This window comes from Indicator indicator, chromosome 3, assembly GCF_027791375.1.
Source record: "Indicator indicator isolate 239-I01 chromosome 3, UM_Iind_1.1, whole genome shotgun sequence".
NCBI classification, from domain to species: Eukaryota; Metazoa; Chordata; class Aves; order Piciformes; family Indicatoridae; genus Indicator; species Indicator indicator.
In genome coordinates this window covers 8,892,325-8,918,911 of record NC_072012.1, presented here as the reverse complement: position 1 = coordinate 8,918,911, position 26,587 = coordinate 8,892,325, and the positions used below count along the sequence as shown (strand labels likewise).

The following is a 26,587-nucleotide window of genomic DNA, read 5'->3' as shown; positions in this document are numbered from 1 at the left end:
TCAAAGCAACATTACTGTAACTTTCTTCAGGCCAACTATTTTCAAAGGACATTTCTAACTCCAAGACGAAACCACCTCTTCCCATCTGCTACTACTCTGTGAACGTTTCAAGGAGAAAGTAAATTTTGAAATGATCAACAGAAGTACCCACCACACAACTCCTTCCCTGAGAGAGAAAATCCTTAAGATAAAATGAAACAGTGATTATATCATCTGAGGCAGAGCTACACAAAGCCTTATCTGTGAGTCGTCACTGAGGCTGATATTTCAGAACTCAGGGGAGACATGACATGTTTCTTCACTTCAAAATGCACAGCAATCCCTTCCTCAGCAGATCCAAGAAAAAGTGTGCAATTGAAATCAACTCTCTGTACAACAATTTTTGCTGAGAGCTTCAAGCAAGGAAGCCTTGTCACACCAATGCTGATGGCTTTATCCCTCCCTGAGGGAATCAGGCCTCAGACCTACTTCACTACCTTCACTACTCCAATGACAGATTTCCTTTCCAAATGACATGAACATATCCACCTCACCTAAAACATCATTATCACAGCTGATGTTTTCTTCCATCACTAGACCATGTACAGGCAGCATGCAGTCGGCTAAACCCTTTACACGCTACCCCTCTAAACAACTGTGCTCCAAAGCTACATTCTATTTACAAAACACAAATTACATCTTTAGCAATTGGACTAATGCCCTCAACTCCTTCTTTGGTTCCCCCCAGAAGTCAGTAGCCATCACTTCTGTTTAAGTCAAAATATACTGACTTTGTCAATTTGACAGGCTAATAAAAGACAATTCTTCAAGGACCTAGATTGTATTTTTGAAGAAACTATTTGAACACCACAGAAATTTATCACAACAAAGAACTGCACGGCTCCTTTCCACTGGAACATGCATAAAAGTAAATAAATCATTCAGCAATGACAGTCTATATTGAGAGGAAACCCTCTAGAAAGATAAAACTTGTAACACTGCAAAACTCATCACCGTGAATAAACACTGGAGATTAGTGCCACATCAAATGCAAAATACACATCTTCACTATCCCAGCTCTCCCCATCAAAATTGGGATGATTTTTGGGTTTCCACATGCTTACAGCCCAGAATCCTCATGGATAGCCAGCCAGCTACACTATGTAATGAACTTCAACAGTGATGTACAGAGGGCTGAAACAGCAAATTACCACCACATTAAAAAATTATAAGGTCATCACCATCTTTTTGGTTTCTTACCCACAACATTGAAAGGAACTGCACAAAACATTTTCAGAATAAAATGAACAGATATTAAAACACTCCCAACAAACTTGCTGGAAATAAAAGTTTTTATCTCCCCACTCTCAGCTACCTTTCAGATGTGCAAACTGCCTGTATCAAGGCTTAATCCTCTAATCCCTCCTAACATGTCCCATCATCTCCAGGCACCCCCAAGCTCTGCTGGTGCTAAAGACATTTTCAACTGGATAAGCAATTGAGACAAAACATTAATTCAGAGCATTTTTTTTCCAGCTTATACTCGCTTTAACTTTACTGCTTCAGTTACAGATCTGAAGCATAGCTCATGGGCCCTAAATCCTGGCCTGCTTTTTCTAGTTGGCCCCACACTGACGTTTTGTAATTTAGCAGGTTTTTGCAAGGGTTCTTTCAGCCAAGTCAGCCTCCCTTCCCCTGCATCAGGCATGACTGACTGTAAGGCCAGAAGTAAGCAGCAGAGAGGGAAAGGGTGTAAGTACAGAGAGGGGACTGTTTCAGCTGGTGCCAAACCCAAAGACATGGTTATAAAAACACAATCTAGATGATATTATTGCTTTTGCAAACTTTACTGATTGTCACAGAAAACTACAACTATAATCTCTATTAATGGTTTCTGACTTCAGAACTAGGTCACTCCTGTCATCAGTGTCCTTTGCCAAGCAGTCTGCAAGAAGAATTCTCTAGCCCGTTAAGTTTGTATGTGCATTCATAGATACATTCCACTGCATGTGCAACACACGGCTTGTGGAACGAAAACACTTGTTTGAGCACAGTCATTTCTTGTGAGATCAGTTGAGCAAGCACAGACATTCTTTACATACATAATTCAGGGACAGACTGATGAAAACAGTATTTGTTTTCCCTCTTGCTCCTGGCTGCCCAATTCTGCCAAGGGACCTCAGTTCACAGCAACTCCAAGGGGACCCTGACAATCCCTCCCAGTGGCCAAATAACACTGAAAATTGAAGATGGACAGCTTATACCTTTCACAGCACACTGGGCTCATTACTGCCAAAATCACTGCTAATCTAAGGTTAAAGGATTGGGACCTATTTTTGAAATTCAAATCTTTCACTTCTGCAGGAATTGCACCCGTAGCACCCTTGGACTATAAGGAGCTGTTTCATTAAGTAAGGGGGTCGAGACTCCTTCCACAAGCCTTATCAATCCTGGTGTGTTCAAAACCTGTATCTAGTGATTACAGTTCATCCCAATTCAAGAAATTACCATGAGTACCTCTTGCACTACTCAAGGCTGAGCTCATGGAAGAATTAAATTGCCTCTTACATGTAAGAAGGTTGATGCTTGCAGGTAAAAAAATGGATTATTGGTAGAGAACTCTATAAAAGTTTGAACTATAGCACCTTGTGCAGCACACCAATCTGCAGTGAATAGAAATCCCTAGCTCTTAGATGGTTTTATGTTCCCTTGACCTTTCCAAATGCAAATACATCCTGAGACATTAAAGATGAAAAGCCACGGATCAGCAAAAATTGCAGATCTGAGAGCTAGCATCAACTTGACTCTGTGCTTTACCTAACAAGGCATACTCAAAAATAAAGCTATGTTCAGTTGCCCAATTACAGAAAACACTATGCAGTACTTTTGCACACCTCATTAACACTTCAGGTGCTCAGCTCTTAAGAAGTGTGTTGAGATGGTGCATCTATTGTTGGAACAAAGTCACTTACACGATTCATAACACTGAGGAAGAGATATCAATTGCTAAAATAACAGCAAATGATAGGAGGATTTTCTTAATAGCATTAGAGTTTAGCTGAGTAACAGTAAACGACCGTGTGGGTATTACAAGAACCTGGCAAGTGCTGTCTGAGTGAAGGTTGCGTCAATGTGTTTCCTTTAATCTTGCTTTTCTCTAGTGCTTTGATAGAAAAAGGGATTAAATGTACTTGTTTCTGAAATGTGCTGCTGGCTAGAACACGTCAAACAAGAACAGTTACAGAGGGCTAATTCCTTCACTGGTGAAAATCAGCATCATTCCATATATGCAACTGCTTTGGTGGGAATCTTAGGATTTCTGAAGGCTAGATCAATTTCTTTAGGTGTCAGCATCACTATAATGCCCACCTGGGTTTGAAATATGTAATCTGGAAAAGACAAGGCACTGGATAAGGCAGAAGGAAGGGAAACTTACACTATTACTGTCTTTACCTGCACATAAAACTCACAACCAAAACATTCCATTAGGCTAACTGTAGTATTTGTAATGGATGTTCCCAAACCCTCACACTTGTGGGGTTTCCAAAATGGATTGAAAAGAATCAGCAAATCAGGAAGTCTGACAAAAAGACATATGATTTCTTTTATCCTGAAGCAACCACAAATTCTTGCAAAATGGAACATTTAAGGTTTTTCATTTAACTATACCAAACTAAAGAATGAAAAGCAGGAAAATGACATTTTAAAAGATTTAATATAAAATATTTTGCTGATGTTGTTCTCAAGCTCGTTAATATTTTCTCAAATGACACTAATTTACTGCACAACCACCTCACCATACTAAACTATTCCATTTCGTTGTCTGTGGAGACATGAAATGTTTAACTAAAAGAACAGATTTAGAAAGGAAAAGGAAAATGTCATGATTTTGGAAATTTTGCCTATACTCACCATATGGAGAAAGCATATTAAATATTTCAGAACAGCATAATTGTGTTCAGGAAGTCCTTGAATGATTTGTTTACATCTGGTAACTCGTAAACTGCTCTCCACACCTGCAATGTCAAAGTCAGTGTTAACTCCAAAACTTCAAAATGTCACCAAGAAATAACATTTATACCTGGCTGGAATTACTTCAGACATCCACCTGTAAAACTGAGCAGAAAATTCAGCTCTACTAACCTTCATGACCACAGTAGTAGTTAGGGCTAACTTTCTGAATGTCCCTGTCATATTTTGTATTATCATATAGCTGGCTAAGATAACTTGAATAGTATTTTCTTGATTCAGTGAAATAGCCTAAATAATTTCTTTGCAGGGGAAGATTTTCAAAAGGTCTTGATTTGAATTTCATTATCTCTCCACACACTGAATCCAGACATCTATTTTATATGCTCTGATTTTATTCTTGCTAAGACACAGTTTGGCCCAAAATATTCTTTTAGCACTCTACTAACTTTAAAAACACTTTTGTGATTCTGTAGGAAACTCTTCTGTCTTGATAAAAGTTTGTAAGACGGCCACTTGGCCGGGTAAGAATTTTCTAGAGATGAACTCATTTACACAGCTGGGCAAAAGGTACAGTAAACTTCTTGTACTTCTACACTTTACAGACATTTAGCAACTGAGATTTATCCCCAGTCTGAATTATTTAGTGACCTACCTCACAGCAACAGTCATGATAGTGATGATAATCTACATTTTGCAACAGCATCAGTCCGTGGTTACCAGAGATATGCTAACAGACTCTCGTGGAAACCATACTCCATTACTGTATCCATACAGATATCTATAATTTCCTCAAAAATCAAGTTTTGAAAAAATGTGTGCCTGTGACTTGTTACTGGAAGCTCTACTGGTTTCCTGTTAGATGGACTATAGCCTGGATGGCGAAATACCAGTCTCTACAAGTACTGGGTATTAAATCTCAGATATTCTGGGATCTCAGATATTCACCTCCCATTTATTAGGAAGTTGTCTTGCCAGTACTATAACCTCCTAGTTCCTGACAAAGACCACATAATTAAAGTTGCATAATTCATAATTTCAGGTATTGCAAAAACTCCAGACAATCAATGTCTTCTAATGGCTTTAGAGCCTTTCTTCCCCAGTATGTTAGCCCATAGGAACAGTTCCAATAAAAACAATCTCCTCCCTACAAAAATAAATGGGGGGGGGGAGAAAGGAAAGAAGCGTACAAACGATCAGCTACATTTAGTTCCCACAAATCTGCCAATGGTGCTGCTAAAACTAAAGCTGCCTTGATGTAAGTGGTATCACTGAGACTGACTCAGTGCTGTGCCATGACATAGAACGCAGCCCAGAGAGTGAGAAGTGTGATTTAGTTCTTAATAATACAGTAGGATATATAGAGAAATCAGTAAACTATGTAAAATGCAGAGAGTGTCTCAGTAATTCTGACAACTTTGCTCAGGTACAGATTATGAGGCTGTCCATTCCTGACTACAATGAAGCACTACTAATATTTTATACCCATAACTGCATCATAGTTAGGAAAAAGTAGTGACCATGAATTAGCCACGTCCAGTTAACTTGCTGTATAAATTTTTCTAAAACTTCTTTATACTCACTGGTGATCCCAAGGATATGATCATAACATTCAAATGTTAGTAATGGCTGCGGGAGTTCCCTAAGGAAAGTCTTTAGGATAACAGCAGGGACATGGATATCATGATAATCATCAAAATTCACAGACTTTCCTATAAGCAGAAAAAGAAGAAAAAAACCCAGTGTTTAATCCTATGTTTTACTTCTTATTAAAACTTCTGCTTAAAAACTGTTTCACACTACTTTTGGACAGAAAATTTCTTGGATTTCTGCTGCTGCTAACTCCTGGCATTTTTTTTTAAATTTTATTTTTCATGGAATTTCATTAGTCTTGGGATAAGAGAGTCTCCCCAGGAAGGTATTTCATAAAATGATTTCATAGGGGAATCAGTGACTTTCTAAATGGCGTCAGTACGTTTCATAAATTGTTAGGTAAAATTCTATTTCTTTGCCATCACCATGGAAAAAGCACCAGAGGAAAAATGACACAGAGGCATTGTACCTCATAACTATAATAAAGCACATAGAGGTAATACAAATATTTATGAAAAAAACAGGCCATTTTTGACTCAAACCTTATCATTCATTACCAGCTACAAATTTTATAAGCTCTGGTCTGACACCAGCTGAACACTTGCCATTCTGTAAGCATTAAGTGCCTGTTGCTACCCTTGAGGTTTCTGTACTAGTACTCTTATTATTTTATGTTACAAATGGTTCTATGATTAAGTAATTATAAGAAAGCTTGTATTTCTGCTTCACAAACAAAAGCAAGATCAACAAAGCCCTCACACTGTTACGGGCAATGCTATGACAACAGCTTACCCTGATTGTAGAGTTTCTGAACATCTTTGATAGTCTGGATGCTGGCTGACCTTCTGAAGAGGCCCTCTACTTGTAGTCCTGAAAAAACAATTAGTGCAGGTCTCATCTGTAAAAGCTGTCACTCTCTTGTTTTTCTCTACAGGTCTAAGTGAAAACAGAACAAAGGCAGAAGGTTTGGGACCAAATCCACTTGATACACTCATTTTTGGAAATAAAATCCTTGAGAAAAGAATGTACAATCAAATAATGTTGCAACACTGCCTACAGCACTTTCTTAACGTGTCTCACAGAACTACTACTACCTTTCCTTGAGTGTTTTAGAGAGTCTTGCAAAGTGTAATTTTTCTTTAAAAGTAGTATTCAATTGCACCTAATGACATAGAAGCAGGAGATTTACTTCCAGCAGGCTGCTTATGTACCCACTCACACTGAGTGCACCCACAAATGGTGCCTGTAAATCTGCTATTCTCCTTTTAAATGCCTTGAACCTTTAGCAAGCTAAAGAGTGCATTTGCAAAGATTCACTGAACTTCCTCTTCTGTCAGTGGGTGAGGCAGGATTCATTAGGCTGGGGAACAATTCACAGGATCTTTGGATGGAGGAGCCTATTTTTTACTGTTGCAGGGATGCTGGCCTCTTCAGCCTAAAGGTGGTTTCAATGCAGACCATTGCTCCTTCCACCTCTTTCTGGATGTCAGTGGGACATAACACTCTGCCTGCCAATAGTATTTGGAATACCTGAGTCTAGTCTTGAGGCACTTCTGAAATATTTATCATAAATCTCCTGAAAGGTATCTATCTAATTTGCTTTTATGTTGTGGAGTAACTGAAACCTGACTTCAGCTACAGAGGAAAAATGTCAATAAAATGCATCCAATCAATGATCTAATTTGGACCACAACTTTCAAGGCAAGTTATTTATCTGAATTATTATTTAAACCAGGATGGGGACAAGAAATGCTGCTTTACTTGAGACTTGTGGTACTTCTTGCTTTTGAGTTTGGTAAAAATCCTCATTTCCTTCCCTCTTTCTTTCCAGCCAGCAGGTAATGCAATTTGGCCCACGTGTAGTCTGAATTGGAGATTCCTACTGGAAGCAGAGTAACCTAAAATATTAGCCTACACTAGTCTGCCCACACATAAAATTGTTGACATTTTGAGAACAGTGGCAGACCACCTGCTGACTTGGAGGGACTGCTGCATGTTTATGTAAGTGTGGAAGATTGCCTTGACTTTCTTCTTTTTTTTAATGCTTATCTTTCAAGCAAGGTAAGTAGGCAGACTGAAATCAACGTTTCTGTATTTCAACTAAAGAACAGATGCATCTAATTTGCATGATCAAGAATCTCTCTGGTGTTCCAGAATAATTTTGAGTCACATATTAATGAAAGATGAGTCATTCTTGCTACGCTCACCCAGGCTGCATGCGTATTTCAGATGTGAAAAATTAGCAAATTAATACAAAAATCCTTAACGAATTCATTCCTTACAGAGCAGCATTGAGTATTCTTCGTATGACTTTGGAACAGTACACTAAAAGAATTGATAATGTGCTACTGAAGAGGACATGATTCAGAGGCTTTTGTGAAGCAGCCCAAGCTCTCCTTGAAAGTGCTTCACTGACTAGATTTAGGAGGCCAGCTGGAGTTTAGATGGATACAGTTCCTAGTAACTTTCTAAGAATTGATGCACTTGTTTGTTAAATTCCAGGTTGAATATTAAAACTTTTGCCCATGCTCTCAGTTCTGGAAGGCATATTGATATCTCAAACCACAATATACGAGGGACATGCATCTTTACTAAAGGAACCAAATGGAGAGCAATTATGACCTATTTGATTGCTTGCTTTATTCCTGACCAGGTCATGTTCAGCTGAATAAAGTTCTAGCAAATAATATCACCACAGTAAAACTGTTCTATTAGATTTATAGCACAACCCAACTAAGGACACGGTTTTGGAAGTGGCAGCTGTGAATATCTTGCTCATCAAGGCACTGCCCTCTGCAAACAAGAAATACAATAATTTCCTGAGAATCTGTGGAATTTTTATATTGGCTGTCAGTGGACTAGAAACAAATCTTTCAGAGAACGGACATCATAAATGCTTGCAATAGAGTTTGGAGGAATTGGTTTAATGGTTACTGCTATCATATGATGTGAATTTCACTGTACAAACGACAATGTAATAAATATCAATTTTTAACATGTTTATGCCTTTATTGGCTAAGCTATCAAGAGTCTAATTAAAGACATTAATCTGTAGTGTAGACAGCAGCTGTACTTGTCTGGTCCTGCATCCCATCAATGCTACTGTAATGCCATGTAACACTAAGGTCTTGGTGGATGGCGTTTTGCAGGGGGGTGAGGAAGCAATCTTTATCCTCATCTGCAGAAATCTGGGATATTGAAGTTATCTGTGCTTATTCCTGAATTCATTTACCAAGTCAGCTGAAACTGAATCGATAGACAGCAACTTGTTTGATCACAGGTGGCAACAAGCCAGCTACCAAAGCAGGTATCTCCAGTCCTTCCTATGTTTGTGGGAAACCTATTCAAATGACTTGACACTAATTAAAGGTAGGTTAGAGCATTAGTTCTGCATTCTCCTAAAGCAAAACAACTGCAACAGCAAAAGAATGACATATTTTTTGCATAAGATGTTTGGACCAGAAAATAACACATTATAGCAATTTTAAAATAAAGCAGGGTTCACAACTTTGGTAAACAGAAACATGAACCAACAGCAGCTGTGCTATTGAGGGGCAGAAATGATGAGTCTGGGCACAGAGGCAGCCCTCTTGCAACACATTTTTCCTACTTCTGTGATGCTGTGATGGTTTGAAACTGTCTTTTTAATTTTTCCTTGCAAAGTTCAGTACAGAGAAAGTGAAAGAATGTAAATAAGTCACTATTGCGTGTAAGAAAGCAAAATAACGATTGTTCTAAACACTTCCATTGGATAGATAGAAATGTTTAAGAACTATTACCCAAAACAAAGTAGGCATTCGGCACATTCTGCGTTCGGCTGTGGGGGCAGTTGCTGGGCTGTCTGGCTGCTGTTTCTTCTTCTCTTCTGGCTGAAGATAACACGTACTGACCTTGGCAGCTAAGTTAACAGCTTTCTGCTTAACTAACTCTGCTTCTCTGTCCCGGGGGGTCTGGGGGGGAAGCTCCTGGGAGAGGGAGGCCCCTTTGGGAGGGTCCCCTTGGGGGGAAGCAAAGGGAGATCGGTTGTGCTTTTCTGTTGATTGTATATATTTGTGAATGTTGTGAATTTTGTATATTTGTACATATTCATTGCATTTCATTGTAGATTTTAGACTCTGCTTGTAAATACAGCTTTTCATTTGCTTCCAGACTGAGCTAGCCTGGTTATTGTTGGTGGGGGGGGAATTTCAGCTCACACCGACACACTTTTTATTTTTGGCGCTCCAACTGGGGCTCGATTGCTTGTTTGATTTATTTCTGCTCAGATTAGGAAGCAAAATGAAGCTGTTTTGGATTCTGAGTCATTCTATTTCATCTATTATCAGTGTGATTGTTTACAGATGGGCCATTTCTTGCATGATAGACAAGATTGTGAGATATGTGGCATATAAGTCGTTTCTTTGGGTTAAGAACAAGTTACTGAATGTTGGTGAATTCTGTTATGGTCTTATTGGGCTAAGAAGCTATGGTAACTCAACTATGGATCTGCTAGCAGACACATATGAGTTTGTTACTCCTCTTACAACTACAGAGGGTCTTTGGAACCAGTGGTACCCTAGATATCTTGTACTAGCCTTAATCTTAAATTTGTTGCTTCTTGGAATAATCATATGGCTACTGATAGCACTGTATCAAGAAAGACATAAGGCTACTTGCTCTTCCAACTCTGCTGTGAATGTGAAAACCAAGCCAGTAAATTTGGTTGCCACTATCACCAGAAAGCGCAAAGGAGCTGCAGGAGGAGATGCAGATGCTGCAGGAGATGGTGCAGATGGAGATGAGGGTCCTTCTACTCAGGGTCCCTCTCTTAAGAAAGATCCTTCTGATGAGGAAGAGAGGGTTAGCCTTAAAACTCTGGTAGACCTCTTGAGACCCCACATGGATGATGGAAATGTAGGTCAGGATGTAGACCCTAGTAGATTAGCAACTGCTGGTAGTGCCTCTGAACTCAAAGAAATTCAACGGAGGATTAAAATAGGATTATGGGGACAGCGACCTCAGGATGATGATGATGATGATGAGGATGAGGATGACATACAGTCAGCTAATGCACCCAGACAGGAAATTAGACATGTGAGGAAGGATTACATCAGAGGAGATAATGAGCCAGTCCTGTCTTGGCTAGCCAGGTGTTTTGATATGGGAGCCCCAGCATTGGTGGTAGGCGACAAGTCGGCCTCTCAGTTGGGGATGCTCTCAAAGGATACAGGCATAGACAGGCATCTAGGCAAGTGCATTGGTAAAGCTTCTCTGTGGGCACGCCTCCTACTGGCAGTCTCGCTGAGGTACCCCAGCAGAGATGATTTACCATGGAACCCTAAGCCTTGGACCACAATAGCTGAGGGAATCAAGCGTCTGAGAGAGTTTGCTGTGAGAGAAGTAATGTATGGAGATCATAAGACTCTGAATCCTGATGAAATTCCTGTTGGAACAGGCCTTGCCAAAAAGCTCATTAAGCTTGCTCCTCCTAATTATGCTACTATTCTGGCAAGCAGGATTGTGGCAAGAAATTATGGTGGAGCACCTCCTACTGTTGGCCATTTCACTGACCAAATGAGGCAATTGGAGGATAGTCTTGCACGTACTTCTTTGGTTTCAGCCATTGAAACTCTGTCTGGAGAAATGAAGAATTGCATGAAAGAGCTGAAGGAGGAACTTAAAACCTCCATATCCAACTTGATGAAGGGGGATGATTCTAATTCCTCTTCCTCCAGATGGATACAAGTTTCAGCTGTTAGGAACAGACGTGCTCCAAGGAGGCCATTCCAGAATAGGTCAAACCAAAACAGACAGCAGAGGCAATCACGTGGCAGTATCTGGATAACTCTGCGTGATCAGTTTGGTGAGAACATGAACAGATGGGATGGTCAACCAACTTCTGATCTTTTCAAGAGGTTACGGGAGCTGCAGAGGGGCAGATCCCGAGGTAGCAATACCAGGAGGGTAGCTGTCGCTTCCTCAGTTTCCCAGAACAACTCTGATAGCTCCAACAGTGATCCTAATTCTGGTGCTGGACATTGTGCCGGCTGTACATGTGGAGGTAATCCCCACCATTAGGGGTGCCCTGCCTTCCGCCAGGGGGAGGTAAGGGATAATGGAGATAACAGAATCTATTGGGATGTGTACATCCAGTGGCCTGGCACTTCAAAATTTCAGAAGTACAGGGCCTTGGTTGACACAGGAGCTCAGTGCACCATAATACCATCAAATTATCAAGGGGGAGAATCTATAACTATTCAGGGAGTCACTGGTGGATCTCAAGAGTTGTTTAAGATAGAGGTTGATATAAGTTTAACTGGGAAGCAGTGGAAGAAACATACTATTGTAACAGGTCCTAATGCACCTTGTATTTTGGGAATTGACTTTCTGAGAGAAGGGCGTTTTAAAGACCCTAAGGGTTACAAATGGGCTTTTGGAATAGCAACTGTAGAAATTGATGGAGGAAAATTGAAGTTGTCCATTAGACCTGAGCTTTCAGATGAATCTGCAGTTGTGGGACAACATGAGATAGAGGATGTAAAGCTGCCGGTTGCTTCTCAAACTGTGCATCACAGACAATACAGAACCAACCGTGACTCTTTGGTGCCCATTCAAAACTTGATTCGTCAGTTGGAGAGTCAGAAGGTCATCAGCAAAACTCATTCACCTTTCAACAGTCCAATCTGGCCTGTGAGAAAGCAGAATGGAGAGTGGCGTCTGACAGTTGATTTCCGTGCCTTGAATGAAGTAACTCCACCCATGAGTGCAGCTGTACCAGACATGATGGAACTCCAATATGAGCTGGAATCCAAGCAGGCCAAATGGTATGCTACCATAGACATTGCTAATGCTTTCTTCTCTATTCCCATAGCAGAGGAATGCAGGCCTCAGTTTGCTTTCACCTGGAGAGGCATTCAGTACACATTCAATCGTTTGCCCCAGGGGTGGATTCACAGTTCAACCATCTGCCATGCAGTGATCCATGATGCTTTGGAGAAAGGTGGAGCTCCAGAACACATTCAGTTCATCGATGACATCATCGTCTGGGGTGAGACTGCTGAAGAAGTCTTCGAGAAAGGTAATAAAATCCTTGACATTCTCTTGCAAGCTGGTTTCGCTATCAAGCGAGACAAGGTGAAAGGACCTGCCAGAGAAATCCAGTTTCTGGGAGTGCGGTGGCAAGACGGTCGCCGTCACATCCCAATGGATGTGATAAACAGAGTCTCCACCATGGCAAATCCCATCAACAAGAAAGAAACTCTGCGTTTCTTAGGCATAGTGGGATTTTGGAGACTGCACATTCCTGGATACAGTCAGATTGTGAAACCTCTCTATGATGTGACTCGAAAGAGAAACAGTTTCCAATGGGGTCCTGAGCAACAAGCAGCCTTTGACCAGATCAAGCGAGAGGTAGTCCAAGCGATGGGTCTGGGACCTGTCCGAACTGGTCCAGACATTAAGAACATTCTGTACACGGCCGCGAGTGACAATGGTCCAACCTGGTGCTTATGGCAAAGAGCTCCAGGGGAGACACGAGGACGTCCTCTTGGTTTCTGGGGTCGTGGCTACAGAGGCTCAGAGGCAAACTACACTCCAACAGAGAAAGAGATTTTAGCTGCTTATGAAGGAGTGAAAGCTGCTTCTGAAGTGATTGGAACTGAGTCACAACTTCTTCTAGCTCCTAGATTGCCAGTTCTGAATTGGATGTTCAAAGGCAAAGGTTCTTCACCACATCATGCAACAGATGCTACCTGGTCTAAGTGGATGGCTCTGATAACACAGAGAGCTCGAATGGGAAATCTCGAAAGGCCTGGTTTGGTGGAGGTGATCACAAACTGGCCAGAAGGCACAAGCTGTGCTAAACCTCCAGAGGAGAGAGTAACTCGTGCTGAGGAAGCTCCTCCTTACAGTGATCTGTCTGATGATGAAAAGAGATATGCTTTGTTCACAGACGGTTCCTGTCGTCTTGTTGGGAACAAGCGGAGGTGGAAATCTGCAGTGTGGAGTCCAACGCGCAGAGTTGCAGAAGCGAGAGATGGAGAAGGAGAATCCAGTCAATTCGCAGAGGTAAAAGCTGTCCAGCTAGCTCTTAACGTAGCTGAACGTGAGAGATGGCCAAAGCTTTATCTCTACACCGACTCGTGGATGGTAGCCAATGCCTTGTGGGGTTGGCTGAAAGACTGGAAGAAGAATGGCTGGCAGAGGAAAGGAAAGCCAATCTGGGCTGCAGATCTGTGGCAAGACATTGCTGCTCGCATTGAGAGAATCCCAGTGAAAGTGAGACACATCGATGCTCACATTCCTAAGAGCAAAGCTACTGAGGAACAACAACACAACCATCAGGCAGATCTAGCTGCAAGAGTTTCCCAGGTGGACACAAACTCTGATCCTGATCCTGATCTTGACTGGAAACACCGAGGTGAGCTGTTCTTAGCTCGGTGGGCCCATGACTCGTCAGGACATCAAGGCAGAGATGCAACCTACCGATGGGCTCGTGACAGATCCATTGACATTTCCATGGATGCTATCACACAAGTCATCCATGACTGTGACATTTGTGCTGCTATTAAGCAGGCAAAGCGGATCAAGCCCTTGTGGTACGGTGACCGATGGTCCAAGTACAAGTATGGTGAAGCCTGGCAGATTGACTACATCACTCTACCTCGTTCTCGATCTGGTAAGCAGTATGTGCTGACTATGGTAGAGGCGAGCACTGGATGGCTGGAAACTTATCCAGTTCCTCATGCAACTGCACGTAACACCATTCTTGGCCTGGAGAGACAAATCCTGTGGAGACACGGAACTCCAGAGAGGATTGAGTCAGACAATGGAACTCACTTCAAGAACAATCTTGTAAAAAACTGGGCCAAAGAGCACGGCATCGAGTGGATATTCCACATTCCCTACTATGCACCAGCTGCAGGGAAGATCGAACGCTACAACGGTTTGCTGAAAACCACTCTCAAAGCCATGGGGGGTGGATCTTTGAAAAACTGGGAGAAACATTTAGCACAAGCAACCTGGTTGGTGAATAGTAGAGGTTCAGTGAATCGAGCTGGACCTGCCCAATCAGATTTGTTGCGAAAGGAAGAAGGTGATAGAGTTCCTGTTATCAGAGAAAAGAATCTGTTAGGCAAAACTGTTTGGGTATTTTCTCCTTCAGGAGAGGCCAAACCTGTCCGAGGGGTGGTTTCTGCTGAAGGTCCTGGTCACACCTATTGGGTGATGCAAGAAAATGGTGAAATTCAGTGTATTCCACAAAGAAATCTAACTTTGGCTGAGAGAGGTTAAATTCAGAGTGTTGTGCAGATACAGCATCACGCCCAAGAGGAGAGTTCATGAGATCTACGGTGCACGAACCCTGAGAGCCCTGAGTCACCTGAGAGTCCCTGTTCCTTTCTCCACTCCATCTGCAAGGAAACAAGCTGTTTGCTGTTTTTCCTGTGATTTGACTCTTTTGAATCATCTACATCTCAAATAGCTGGAATGGACTATGGTCTTTATTCACCTATTGTTGTAGATATTATTTTAGATTAGATAAATGATAGTAGCAGCCAATGGAATTGTTTAGAAGGGGTGGACTGTGATGGTTTGAAACTGTCTTTTTAATTTTTCCTTGCAAAGTTCAGTACAGAGAAAGTGAAAGAATGTAAATAAGTCACTATTGGGTGTAAGAAAGCAAAATAACGATTGTTCTAAACACTTCCATTGGATAGATAGAAATGTTTAAGAACTATTACCCAAAACAAAGTAGGCATTCGGCACATTCTGCGTTTGGCTGTGGGGGCAGTTGCTGGGCTGTCTGGCTGCTGTTTCTTCTTCTCTTCTGGCTGAAGATAACACGTACTGACCTTGGCAGCTAAGTTAACAGCTTTCTGCTTAACTAACTCTGCTTCTCTGTCCAGGGGGGTCTGGGGGGGGAAGCTCCTGGGAGAGGGAGGCCCCTTTGGGAGGGTCCCCTTGGGGGGAAGCAAAGGGAGATCGGTTGTGCTTTTCTGTTGATTGTATATATTTGTGAATGTTGTGAATTTTGTATATTTGTACATATTCATTGCATTTCATTGTAGATTTTAGACTCTGCTTGTAAATACAGCTTTTCATTTGCTTCCAGACTGAGCTAGCCTGGTTATTGTTGGTGGGGGGGGAATTTCAGCTCACACCGACACAGATGCACACGAATTGAGAAGGATGGCAATTGCTCTTTGTGCTTTCTGTGTTTAAGCAGGGCAGGGGAAAGCTATGTGAAAATAAGATTTTAACAGTGGTGTTTCCCATGTCACATAACCTGACCTGCATTAGCATATGCCCCCAGCTAGAATAAAGGATGGGAAAGGTAAAGGACCTGACGCCCTTTGCTTGGGATCTCACCATGGTGGATAAACAGGTAGCCTTGTACACAGTTAAGAAACACTTTCTCCAAACTCTTCTCTTCCTTTTCAGACACTAGAAGAAAAATTCCCTGTTCTTGGAACTACCATAATTAAGCCAAGACATGGTGCCCACACTAAAATTAGATTAATAATTTTGTCTTTTTTTTTTTTTTTTTTTCTTTTCCCTCCAGATAAAATACATGTCAGCAGCTACAGGGACAAGGAAACAAAACTGGCTGAAGACAGTTCTGGCCATTGCAGCTCGAAGCATCCAGTTTTACGCTTTTAAAAATATGTCTTAAGTAACCTACATAACTTCTTTTAGTTGTCAATCAATCAATCAATCAATCAAGTCATGTTTATAGCATGACTTGTGTCAGCTGTCTCTTTAAAGAGCCATATTTTTGTTTTGGTGCATAAATTGAACTCTTCTGTCATTAATAGCACAGGTAACACGCTTCATACAAAATACCAACCCCGGTAGTAGCAGTACTTGAGAGAACACTGCTAGGGAATGACTGACAGAAGCAGCTAGCCTGGGCTTTCCAGTTCTGATAAACATGCAGCTGCACGTCACTCAGGTCTTTTATCAATGCTACAGAGTCTCTGTTGAGATAACTCAGTGCAAACTGCCCCTTCCCAGAAAAAGATAGATAGATAGATAGGTAGGTATAGAGATATAGAGATCAGTAAACCTTTGTTACCCTGCACTAAACAGAAAGAACAAAAGTTTACTTTAAAAATTAAGTGCTATATAGAAAAATCTTAGGGATGTGACTAGCGAAGGAGCCATCTGTACTCAATGAAAAGCGATTCTGCGATTGAGAACTTCAGTGAGTAATTATTTAAATGTCAGTAACCATAAAGGAAAACAGCAGGCACTTCATTCCACACTGAAATAAGCTGGCTTTTACCACAGTAGACAAAATTTCACAGTGCAATGACACAACTATGTCACATTCCGAATTCATAAACTGTTGCTAATATTTAACCCCCTTCTACTCCCCCGATCAGCTGTCCCACAGGAAAGACACAGCAAAATCAAAACTGATAAATTAAAGCAACACGTGCTGTCACATTGCTGCAAACTTGTCAGAGGAAGAGAGATGAGAAAATTATACTCTTTCTTTCCATCATCCTTGATTTGAGGGTTGCTGGCATCAAAAACCTTTGTTAATTTGTCTGCTTTCAGAGGAGAAACAGCAAAGAGTGAGCATCTGAATTCCTTCTGTCCCAAATTGAGTTTGGAAATGTTTCTTTTAACTCGAGTCCTGCCAAGTCTCAGGAAGTGTCCATTCTGATTAGGAAGCAGTTTTCATTCTCTTTAATACAACTGATTTAGACTTCTCCTTGCAGATGAACTGATTCTAGTAATATTCCCTTTTTAAAAAATAGAACTGATTTATTTCTAATTTATAGCATATTTTAGGTTCATAGCATATTTCAATTGTCCATCTTCCATGTCCAAATCTCCAATGTCTTAAACATCCAAAGTGGTGCAGTTGTGAATTTTTATGCTTAAGACAAATCAAGGTAGAATACAGTACAACTCTGAGGAGAAGATTGCACAGCTTTCCTTTCCCTTCTACTCTGTGCAGTGAATACAGAACAAGTCAGTGTGATGCCTGCAGTCTGTAAAAATGCTGTGCACTGCACGAAGCAAATGAAGGGCAGAAGGGAAGAGAAGGGACAGTTACAGACCTACTGAAAAGCTGAACAACAACAGTGTAGAACTGTGCATCCTCCCCAGAACCCAAAGTGTATTTGTGTCCTTGTAGTTATGAATGGCACAGACTCTAGCCTTTGATTTATGAATGAATATTCTCAGTTTACATTTAGCTCCCCTGAATATAATTTGTTTACAGTGCCTGAGCACCAAAACCACAAACTGCGCTTATTACAAGGTTCACTTTGATTTGATGGCACACAAACCAGTCTTGGGATTTATTTCATCCCCATGAACCCTAGGTAAATACACTCACAAAAAACAAAAGAGCCAAGTACTCAGAAATGTTTACATGGCCATTGTCAAGCCTTCCCAGTGTTGCATTTTTAAAAGATATTTGATTGATCACAAGAACCAGAGGCCAGGAGGCAAACTCACTAAGCTGCAGCAATCCAAACGTATTCAGAATGCATAACCATCCGTCTTTACCCATTCTGACTATCAGCAGCAGGATGTATTCATTCACATCAAAAAATGGAACCAAAAACTTTCTCCATCAGCAAGATTTGTTGTGTTTCATGGATGGAATGAGGATGAAAGATTAATCACCATTTACCACTGCTTCTGCTATTGAACAGATAAAGGACAGCTGTAGTTGTTCATCATAAACTTTGTTATTACCGTTTCATTTAGAGGTCTTAGTCATTGCCTAGGACCCTCCTGTGGTACCATGGGACAACATCAAACAAAAAACTGTGCTGTAAAGCACTTCCAGCCAACAAAAGAGATGACGTAAGAGACAAAGACTCAGCAATGGGGCCTACTGTGGGATAATGTTTCTACAGGGAACAGTAATCTTTCCTGCTTTCTGATTCTGTAGTGTGGTTCCTTCACTGTGAATTCATTGTTCCATCACTTCTGAGCTGCTGCTGATCTCACGTGGTCTCTGTAGTAATCAGTTCTCTATTTTTTTGGTAGCTGTTTCCTTATTTGGCCACTTTTGAGAGCAAAAATGTTTATTAAACCTTGGAAAGGCTGGAGGTGAGGAGAAAGTTCTTCACAGAGAGAGTGGTTGGCCATTGGAATGTGCTGCCCAGGGAGGTGGTGGAGTCACCATCCCTGGAGGTGTTCAAGAGGGGATGGGACGTGGCACTTGGTGACATGGTTTAGATAGGCATGAGGTGTAGGGTGACAGGTTGGACTCGATGATCCTTGAGGTCTCTTCCAACCTTCTTGATTCTTCTTCTTCTTCTTGAAATTTTGATTGTAATACCAGCAGTTTAGCTTTCACAGTATCACAGTGCATCAGAGATCATCGGGTCCAATCCCCCTGACAAAGCAGGATCGCTTAGGGTAGTCTGCACAGGAATGCATCCAGGTGGGTTTTGAAAGTCTCCAGACAAGGAGACTCCACAATCCCCATGGACAGCTTGTTCCAGTGCTCTGTCACCCTCACTATAAAGAAGTTTCTCCTCATGTTGAGGTGAAATCTTCTATGTTCAAGTTTGAAGCTGTTGTTGCTTATCACTGTGAACCACCGAAAGGAGCCTGGCCCCTCCACTTGACACCCACCCCTCAGATATTTATACACATTGATGAGATCCCTTCTGTCTTCTCAAGACTAAATAGCTTTGGTTATAACTTGTTTAAAACACAAACGTGTAGCTTATACCTTTGAGGATATTCTCTAAAATACTTTAAAAGTAGTAATCCTACCCACATATTTCAAATGGGTATTTTGCATAAGACGAGTACAAATGACTGTGTATTTGAGATAGGCTTGGAGAACACTCCTGTTCTTTGTAACCTATCTGACATCTTCATGCAGGTCTGAACAGTGTGGTTTACATCACCTGCATAAAGAATCAAATAAAAGTTCCCTTAAAAGATGCCTTCTGACCTCCAGGTGCAAAGAAAATACGAATCTTGCCATGTAGTTTTGTTTTAATGTGCATCAGTTAGCACACTCAAACTGTGGGTCAGTGTTTAAAAACTGAGATGTGATGGTTTTAAGACTGTCTTTAATTTCTCTTCTCATGAAGTTCAAGCACTCTTTTTCCAGTCAATTTGCAGAGGTAAAAGCTGTCCAGCTAGCTCTTGATGTAGCTGAACGTGAGAGATGGCCAAAGCTTTATCTCTACACCAACTCATGGATAGTAGCCAATTCCTTGTGGGGTTGGCTAAAAGACTGGAAAAAGAATGGATGGCAGAGAAAAGGAAAGCCTATCTGGGCTGCAGATCTGTGGCAAGACATTGCTGCTCACACTGAGAGATGAGAGAGCATGGTGAATTGTACCAATACAACTGAACTAAACCACCAGCCACATACCACCTAGCCTTTAGTTTATCATGACACCTTGTAACTGATCTGTAATCTGCTTTTCTGCTGGCAGCACCAGCAGCTTCAACCACTCTCACACTTCTGTCCCTGAGTGTTATGGAAACCTCGCACATAAAGACGAAGCCTCCATAGCACAGCATTACATAGCATGGCATGGCCCTGGTTACTAAAAATGTTGGCTAGAAGCGGCAGCTCCCACTTAGTGCCTCACTTCAGGACAAAATAGGTTGCTGAAGACATGTGGGGATCTATGAACAAGAGAAAGAAAATTACTACCCTGTGGTGTAAGTTTGGCTTCTTGGAAAAATAAACCTGTGAATAAAGCATCAAGATCATTACCACCAAAGGAACGACACCGGATTAGAAACAATTATGAATTGTTCTGACAAGAGAGTGAATGTTTAATTAAGAAGGCAATTTCTCATGACATGGTAGAGATAACATAGTGCATGCACAAAAAAACCCCAAAACCCAGCTTCTTATTTTGTGCAAGTCAAGCCTTCCATTTATAAACCTGACAGTTGAATAGATTGTGGTTTTGACGTTGAGGACAGAAAAAGTCTCCTTTGGTTTGCTGAATACTATGAAAATCTATTCACAAATATGCTACATTAAACCTGTCCTTCCTCTTAAGAAATTTATTCTAATAGTGACTGAGGCATCAGCCATTACAGAGCTCATGAACAGATGTAGAGGAATCTCTGCTTACAGCAAATTCTTTAGTCTCTGTTAAGTATGGGAGAGACTTACTAACTGGATTCAGAGAGAATCAGCTTGCTCAGATATAGCTATCTAAATATGCAGTTGGATAAACATATGAGGAAGAAACCCACACTCACTATTATAAGATTAATTTGGTTGTTGGGGATGAGGATGTGCTTGCTGCTGTCAGAGCCCACTCAGTAACTCGGTTCAAGAAGAGGAGTTTTGGCTCATTTGTACAGATAAGGATGCCTCCACACTGGAAACAACACTTCTGCAAACAGTGTTGTCTGAAACTGAGGCAGAAAATTTAAAGATCAAGGAGGCAAAAAAAAATGTTGTGAAGCAACCTGTCAAAGGGATTGGAGTCATTAAGATGAAAAAGGATGGGTGAACTTTAGAGATTGGAAGTTTCCTTAGCCTGGTAGCATACTATTGCAGACTAGTGCCTAATTTGAATACCACCACAGCTCCTGCATCAGATCTGTTCAAGTCTCAGGGCTATGCAATGGACTCAATGAGTGTCACAGGGTCTCTGGTCTTCCAAAACTTCTTAACCCTGTGAACAAAGCACGGTTTTGCAGAAGCTTTTATGAGCTAAGTCAGAGTTTCAGAAACTGCTTTTAGGTACATAGATGGGAAAATGTAGCAACCTAGGGTGAAAACCAAAACCCACTCCCTGCTAATTCTGCAAGGCTGGAAACTATGCCAAAGGTAAATGGAACAGGGTAGTGACAGTGAATTTTTGTCACTTCCGGACGATGAACTGAAGCTTTCACTGTGCACATGGCTGCGTCTGGAGTGCAAAGAACGCTGCCAGTCAGCCTCCCGGCGCTGTCAGTACAGGAACCGACACTCGTTGGAGTTGATAGCAGGAGTGAGATATTCCAGTTTCAGAGAGAGAGTTAAAATCATAGCAGACAGCAGGTACAACAGATACCTGCACACTTTTAATCAAGTGCAAAAAAATGCATGTCTATCACCTACTGTTTAGCAGCCTTGGCATGGCAGGTATTTGGCTTTCAAGCATCAGCTGGCTGAGAATGTCAGAAAACACTCTACCTGACAAGCCATCTCTCCTTAGAAATCTGGTTTGTAGAGATCTCCCTATGATAGGGAATATGACAGCTCTGAGCAAACCTGGGTTTGGATGGGAAAGATCAACATTGAAAGCTCCCCTGCCTTTTTTTCCTGGAAGCACAGAAGGATAGAGAGCTAGGGAAAAACCGAGACAGTCTGGCTAGCAAGTGCGTGGGCTGGATTGCCTATTGGTGGCCAGCACTGCCATGCCACTGACTTGGGTATGGACACAAAGTAGGACAAGGGCTTTGTCCAGAAATATCACTACATTTCCTCAGAGACCATCTTTTATAAACTGTGCTGACGCTGCACTGAATAGAAGAATTTTTAGCCAAAAAAGATGAAGTTTGGAGACAACCCAAGGATGATTAATGCTTTCAGAATTACAAACATTTCATCTAAGAGAAATTCTTCAATGACAAAGTTGAGCCAACCTTTTCTTTTATCATAACCATGAGAGCTAAGATTTGTACTGTACTGTGCAGCTGGCATTGCTGCTTCAGAGAACTGTGGGTATTTGAGTTGAACTCAGCAATTGTTGAGAGGGAAAAGTCTGCAACTGGTGCGACAGTGATGAGATAAAACACTCAGAAAGAACAAAAGCAAGACACAGAGGGGGTTTTGTGTCAGATCAGTGTAAGAATTACTAGTTAGCAGTCACCACCACAATACTATGGGCATAAACCTTTGATCTCTCTAGAAGTTTTTAACAGGTTCAAGGAAGGGCAAGATATGCAAAGCTCTCTTTCTAAGCACAGCGAAAAGTTTAAATCAATTAACATTTTAGTGACTAAATTTTCACTCAATTTTTAAAAAATAACAGCTGCAAGAAGTAATGGTGTTAGTGCACATTCACCCTCATTTTAGCTCTCTTGACTCCTGTGATTAGTGAGGAAGAGGTATTTGCCTATTAAGATAACTTGAATATATATAAGAAGTGTGATTGTTTCACAACAGTTTGAAACACAAAAGTCTGGCTTTCATCTTTAGATGGGGCACAAACCGATACATTAGACAAGCTTTAATTATCCACTTAGAATTACAATTACAGGGATTGTCTCAAGCTGGCAGTCACTGGCATTCAACATTCTTAGTAGTGCACTATTTGCATTCCCTGTATCCAATCATAATATTATATACAACCTACATCTACAAAGTTTTCATTATTAGCACCAGTCTGGAAACAGCTTTATGGACTTGAATAGAAATCCAGTATTTGGACCAAGAGGCTTTCACTAAAGTTTATTAGGAACTCTTCATTAGGAACTGCAGATCAGAGGGTACCTTTAATAGCAGAACTGGCCCCACTCCAGTATTTGACCTTGGCTGCTGGAGGTATTTTGAAGATAAATCAGCAATTTCAAGAGGTAAGGAGCTAGCTGCTCTATATAGAAGCATCCCTACAGATGCTATGTTCCACTGCTTGCAGACTGTAAGCAGGTATCCACTGCAGTAGGTATCTCTCCCATTCTTCTATGCATATCATTAATCAGCTTCACTCAAGATAGGAAACCCAAACATGAAAAAAATACTTTCTACAGAAGAATATCATTTACTAAAAATTTGTATTTTATATTTTGTGTGCTGTCAATACAAATAGCTCTTTAAATGAGGAAAATCTCAGACAAAATACATTTAACAGCAATATAGAAACCTGAGTCCAGTTTTTATTGTAACAAAAACCATGCTGCTCCTCAAAATGCGTTCAAGCGTTAACCAAACTTAATGACATATTAAAGACCAGTGGTTTCCCTCTTAAAAAAAACAACCAAACAAAAACCAGCAACCCCCTCTCCCTCAAAAAAAAAAAAACCAACAAAAAAACCCAAACAATAAAAATAAACAAACAAACAAAAAAGCCCTTAATCAATCTGCTTCACTTGACACATCTATAAAAATTCACAGTCTTTCTTTCAGGGATCTTAGGAATCATTCCCAGAGTTCTACCACTGTGTGATGTTGTGCCAGCCACATAACTCAATTATGCTCGCTCTCTGTTCTGTCACCTGTAAGCTAAGTGTACTTAGGCTAGAGACTTGGTACTCTAAGATGTAGCAACCATTTGTGAAATTCTGAGGCCTTAGAGCACAAAGGGCTATGGAAACGTTGCTGTGATTTCCTTAAATTAAGGACTGAAACATATAATCCCATTACACTTGGAAAAGGAATTTAAAGACTCTGAATTTCTCCCTGCACATGCCTTTGTCACTGTGTAGGAAATACCCTACAGATGGCACCTGATATTTGGCCCTTTATGTTGGTCTGGTTTGTACTGGGGAGCTCTGTGGTATAGCCAGAGGTTCAAAGTCTACCTTCTCTTTGCCTCATACACAAATGCAACACAGGAAACTCAGATTTGGATGCTTCCCATTTTAACTATGGGTCTTTGCATATCTATATAAGGTAACTATAGATATGAACTGTAGTCAAAGGGTCTGTAAATGCCAGTAAAAATATTTTGTGATGGGAGGGATTAAGGGTTACTCCTACAAAATAGTTTTTTTTCAATGAGATTTTATGGCCACTGATTCTGTAAAACAGAATTTCTCATTTATTCTTACTGGGGGTTCTACTTAAAACTGATGTGTGGATGTAGCACTTCGGGACATGGTTTAATGGCCATGGTGGTCTTAGGTTGACAGTTGGACTTGATGACCTTAGAGGTCTTTTCCAGCCAAACTGATTCTATGATTCTAGGATATAATACAGGTTGATGATGAGCATTTTGAGGCATCTTCTTTCATTTGCTATTCCCTAATCTAATCCCAAAGGCAAAAGGTTTTTGCGGGGTTTTTTCACAGTGGAACAATAAACTGATACTAAGTATTGCCTATCCATGAAAGATCTCAAGGCAGTACCCAATTGCCACTCAAGTCTTCAGGATTTCATCACATCCTGTGCAGCTGTAAACTGTTCAATCAATCAGGCACTGAGTATTATATAGTTTAATACTATTGCCCTTGTTCTGAAAGACACATATCTTTTGATACAAAACTCACCTTTTCTTTTAAGGTAGGATACAGTTTCCTTCATTACTGGGGGTATTAATTCACCTTTATTTTTGTCCTTGATACTGTTAGGGGGAAAGAAAAAAAAAAGTAATAGCCTTTAGATAACATTTATAGACAAATAATTCAAACCAAAACAAAGAAATCTCAGTAAAAGCCTGAGAGACACTGGAAAGAATATGTTAAAATCTACAAATTGAGGAGCCTATGCCTTGGTACCTGCACCAAAACCAAGAGTCCTCCACAACTCTTAATAGGTGCTGAACTAGCCATTGAAACAGGTGACTTGGACCTCTAGTCAAAGAGAGATTCCAAATGCTTTCTTCTTGCTAGCTGTAATGGTTTAGCACAAGAGCTAACCTGCCTGCTCCCCCAACACAAAAGCGAGGCAAAAAGTAACACACACAACTCAGGGCTGAGATAGAGAGATAAGAGTTTAATATAACATGATACCATCATGACAATGCATAATTACTTTAGCTAATAATCTAATTAATCTAATAGTACAATGCATGGTTACCTTAGCTTAGCCTATTTGCAGAAGAAGCACAATGAAAAACAGGGAAAAAAGCAGCATAAACCAGGAAACTAAACCAAGCAGCTAGCTGACTCCCACCCATTCTGACACCATGCCTGCAGAAAAAAAGAGCCAACACCCAAGAACCCAGAAGCAGCAACTGGAACAGGAAGCGTTCAATGTGGCCATCTGAACTTCGAGCCCCATACATAATACTTTGCTTCAGACAGCACTTTCATTTTTTGAAGCTGGCATGACTGCAGCATGGTATGAAGAACAGCAGCAGGTTCAACTTAATCCATGACACTAGCAAAGCTGTATAACAGCAGCAGCAGCTTTGAGTAATAAAAAAGTGCTGTTAACTGTACTGAAAGGGAGCCAAGGAGAGAGCAGCAGAATGATGGTAAGGACTAACTTTGCCCCGACTTGAGATTGTTTTCACTCCAGTTTTGTCCCCTTCACTTGGCATGCCCCAGCAAATGCTTAACCACAACACAGTAATGGGGATGGTGGTGACTCTGATGGGTTTTGGTTAGATGCCATTGGTGGAACAGCTTAAAGGCAGGCAAAGGAGGAGTTTGCAGTAAATGCTTCAGAATAAATCTTGATCAAGAGATGCTGCAAGTTTAGGAGCCTTTTATCATGTAGATTTTTCTTTGTCACTTGTCTCTTTTCATGCCACAGTGTATGTATAATTAAAAGGATATTGTACTATTTATGTAGAAGGCAAAGCGAAGCAGTGAGAGTATTAACACTTTGAATGATTCCCATGAAATGAGATTTCTTTCTCTTTCATGAGTGAACAGTTGAGGCAAAAAATTCAAATATAGAATTTTCTTGATCTAGACAGCAGAAAAAAATCTCCAATTATTTTCATTATTATTAAAAAAAAAGTCTTGGACAGTTTAAAATTATAACAAAAGACACAGTCCATATCTTCTGAGTATTACGCTACAATTTTACACCAATAAACAACAAAACAAAGGACGAATTTCAGATTTTGAAGTATGTTAAAAATATTTTTGTGTACAACTTCACATTTGACACTTCAAAGGTTATTAGCTTTACCGACAAACTCTAAAGCACCTGCACAAAATAGCACAGAGGTGACTGCATCATAAGAGGCTGCAAATATTGCAGTTCATCCACAGAAAATGTTGCAGTTCATCATACAACATGTAAACATAGCCTTAACCTATGCTACCAGCTCAGGTAATTCTGACTGGAAGCCAGGTGCCCACCAAAGATGCTCTCTCACTCCCCTAGTCAGCTGGGCAGGGGAGACAAAAATATATCGAAAGGTTCATGGGTCAAGATAAACGCAGGGAGAGATAACTCAGCAATAATCATCATGGGCAAAACAGACTCAGCTTGGGAAAATTA

At 40.8% G+C, this 26,587-nt stretch overlaps 1 protein-coding gene across 2 annotated transcripts in view; it reads right to left on the bottom strand.

Moving 5' to 3' along the window:
* LOC128980922 (proline-rich protein 5-like) overlaps positions 1 to 26,587 on the bottom strand; it is a 166,083-nt gene that overhangs the window by 2,662 nt on the left and 136,834 nt on the right. For both annotated transcript variants that reach the window (XM_054399518.1, XM_054399520.1), the window contains 4 exons: positions 24,679 to 24,752; positions 6,334 to 6,411; positions 5,532 to 5,660; positions 3,892 to 3,995 (listed from right to left, as the gene is read on the bottom strand). In XM_054399518.1, coding sequence (XP_054255493.1) covers positions 3,892 to 3,995; positions 5,532 to 5,660; positions 6,334 to 6,411; positions 24,679 to 24,752 — 385 coding nt within the window. The remainder of the gene's footprint in view (positions 1 to 3,891; positions 3,996 to 5,531; positions 5,661 to 6,333; positions 6,412 to 24,678; positions 24,753 to 26,587) is intronic.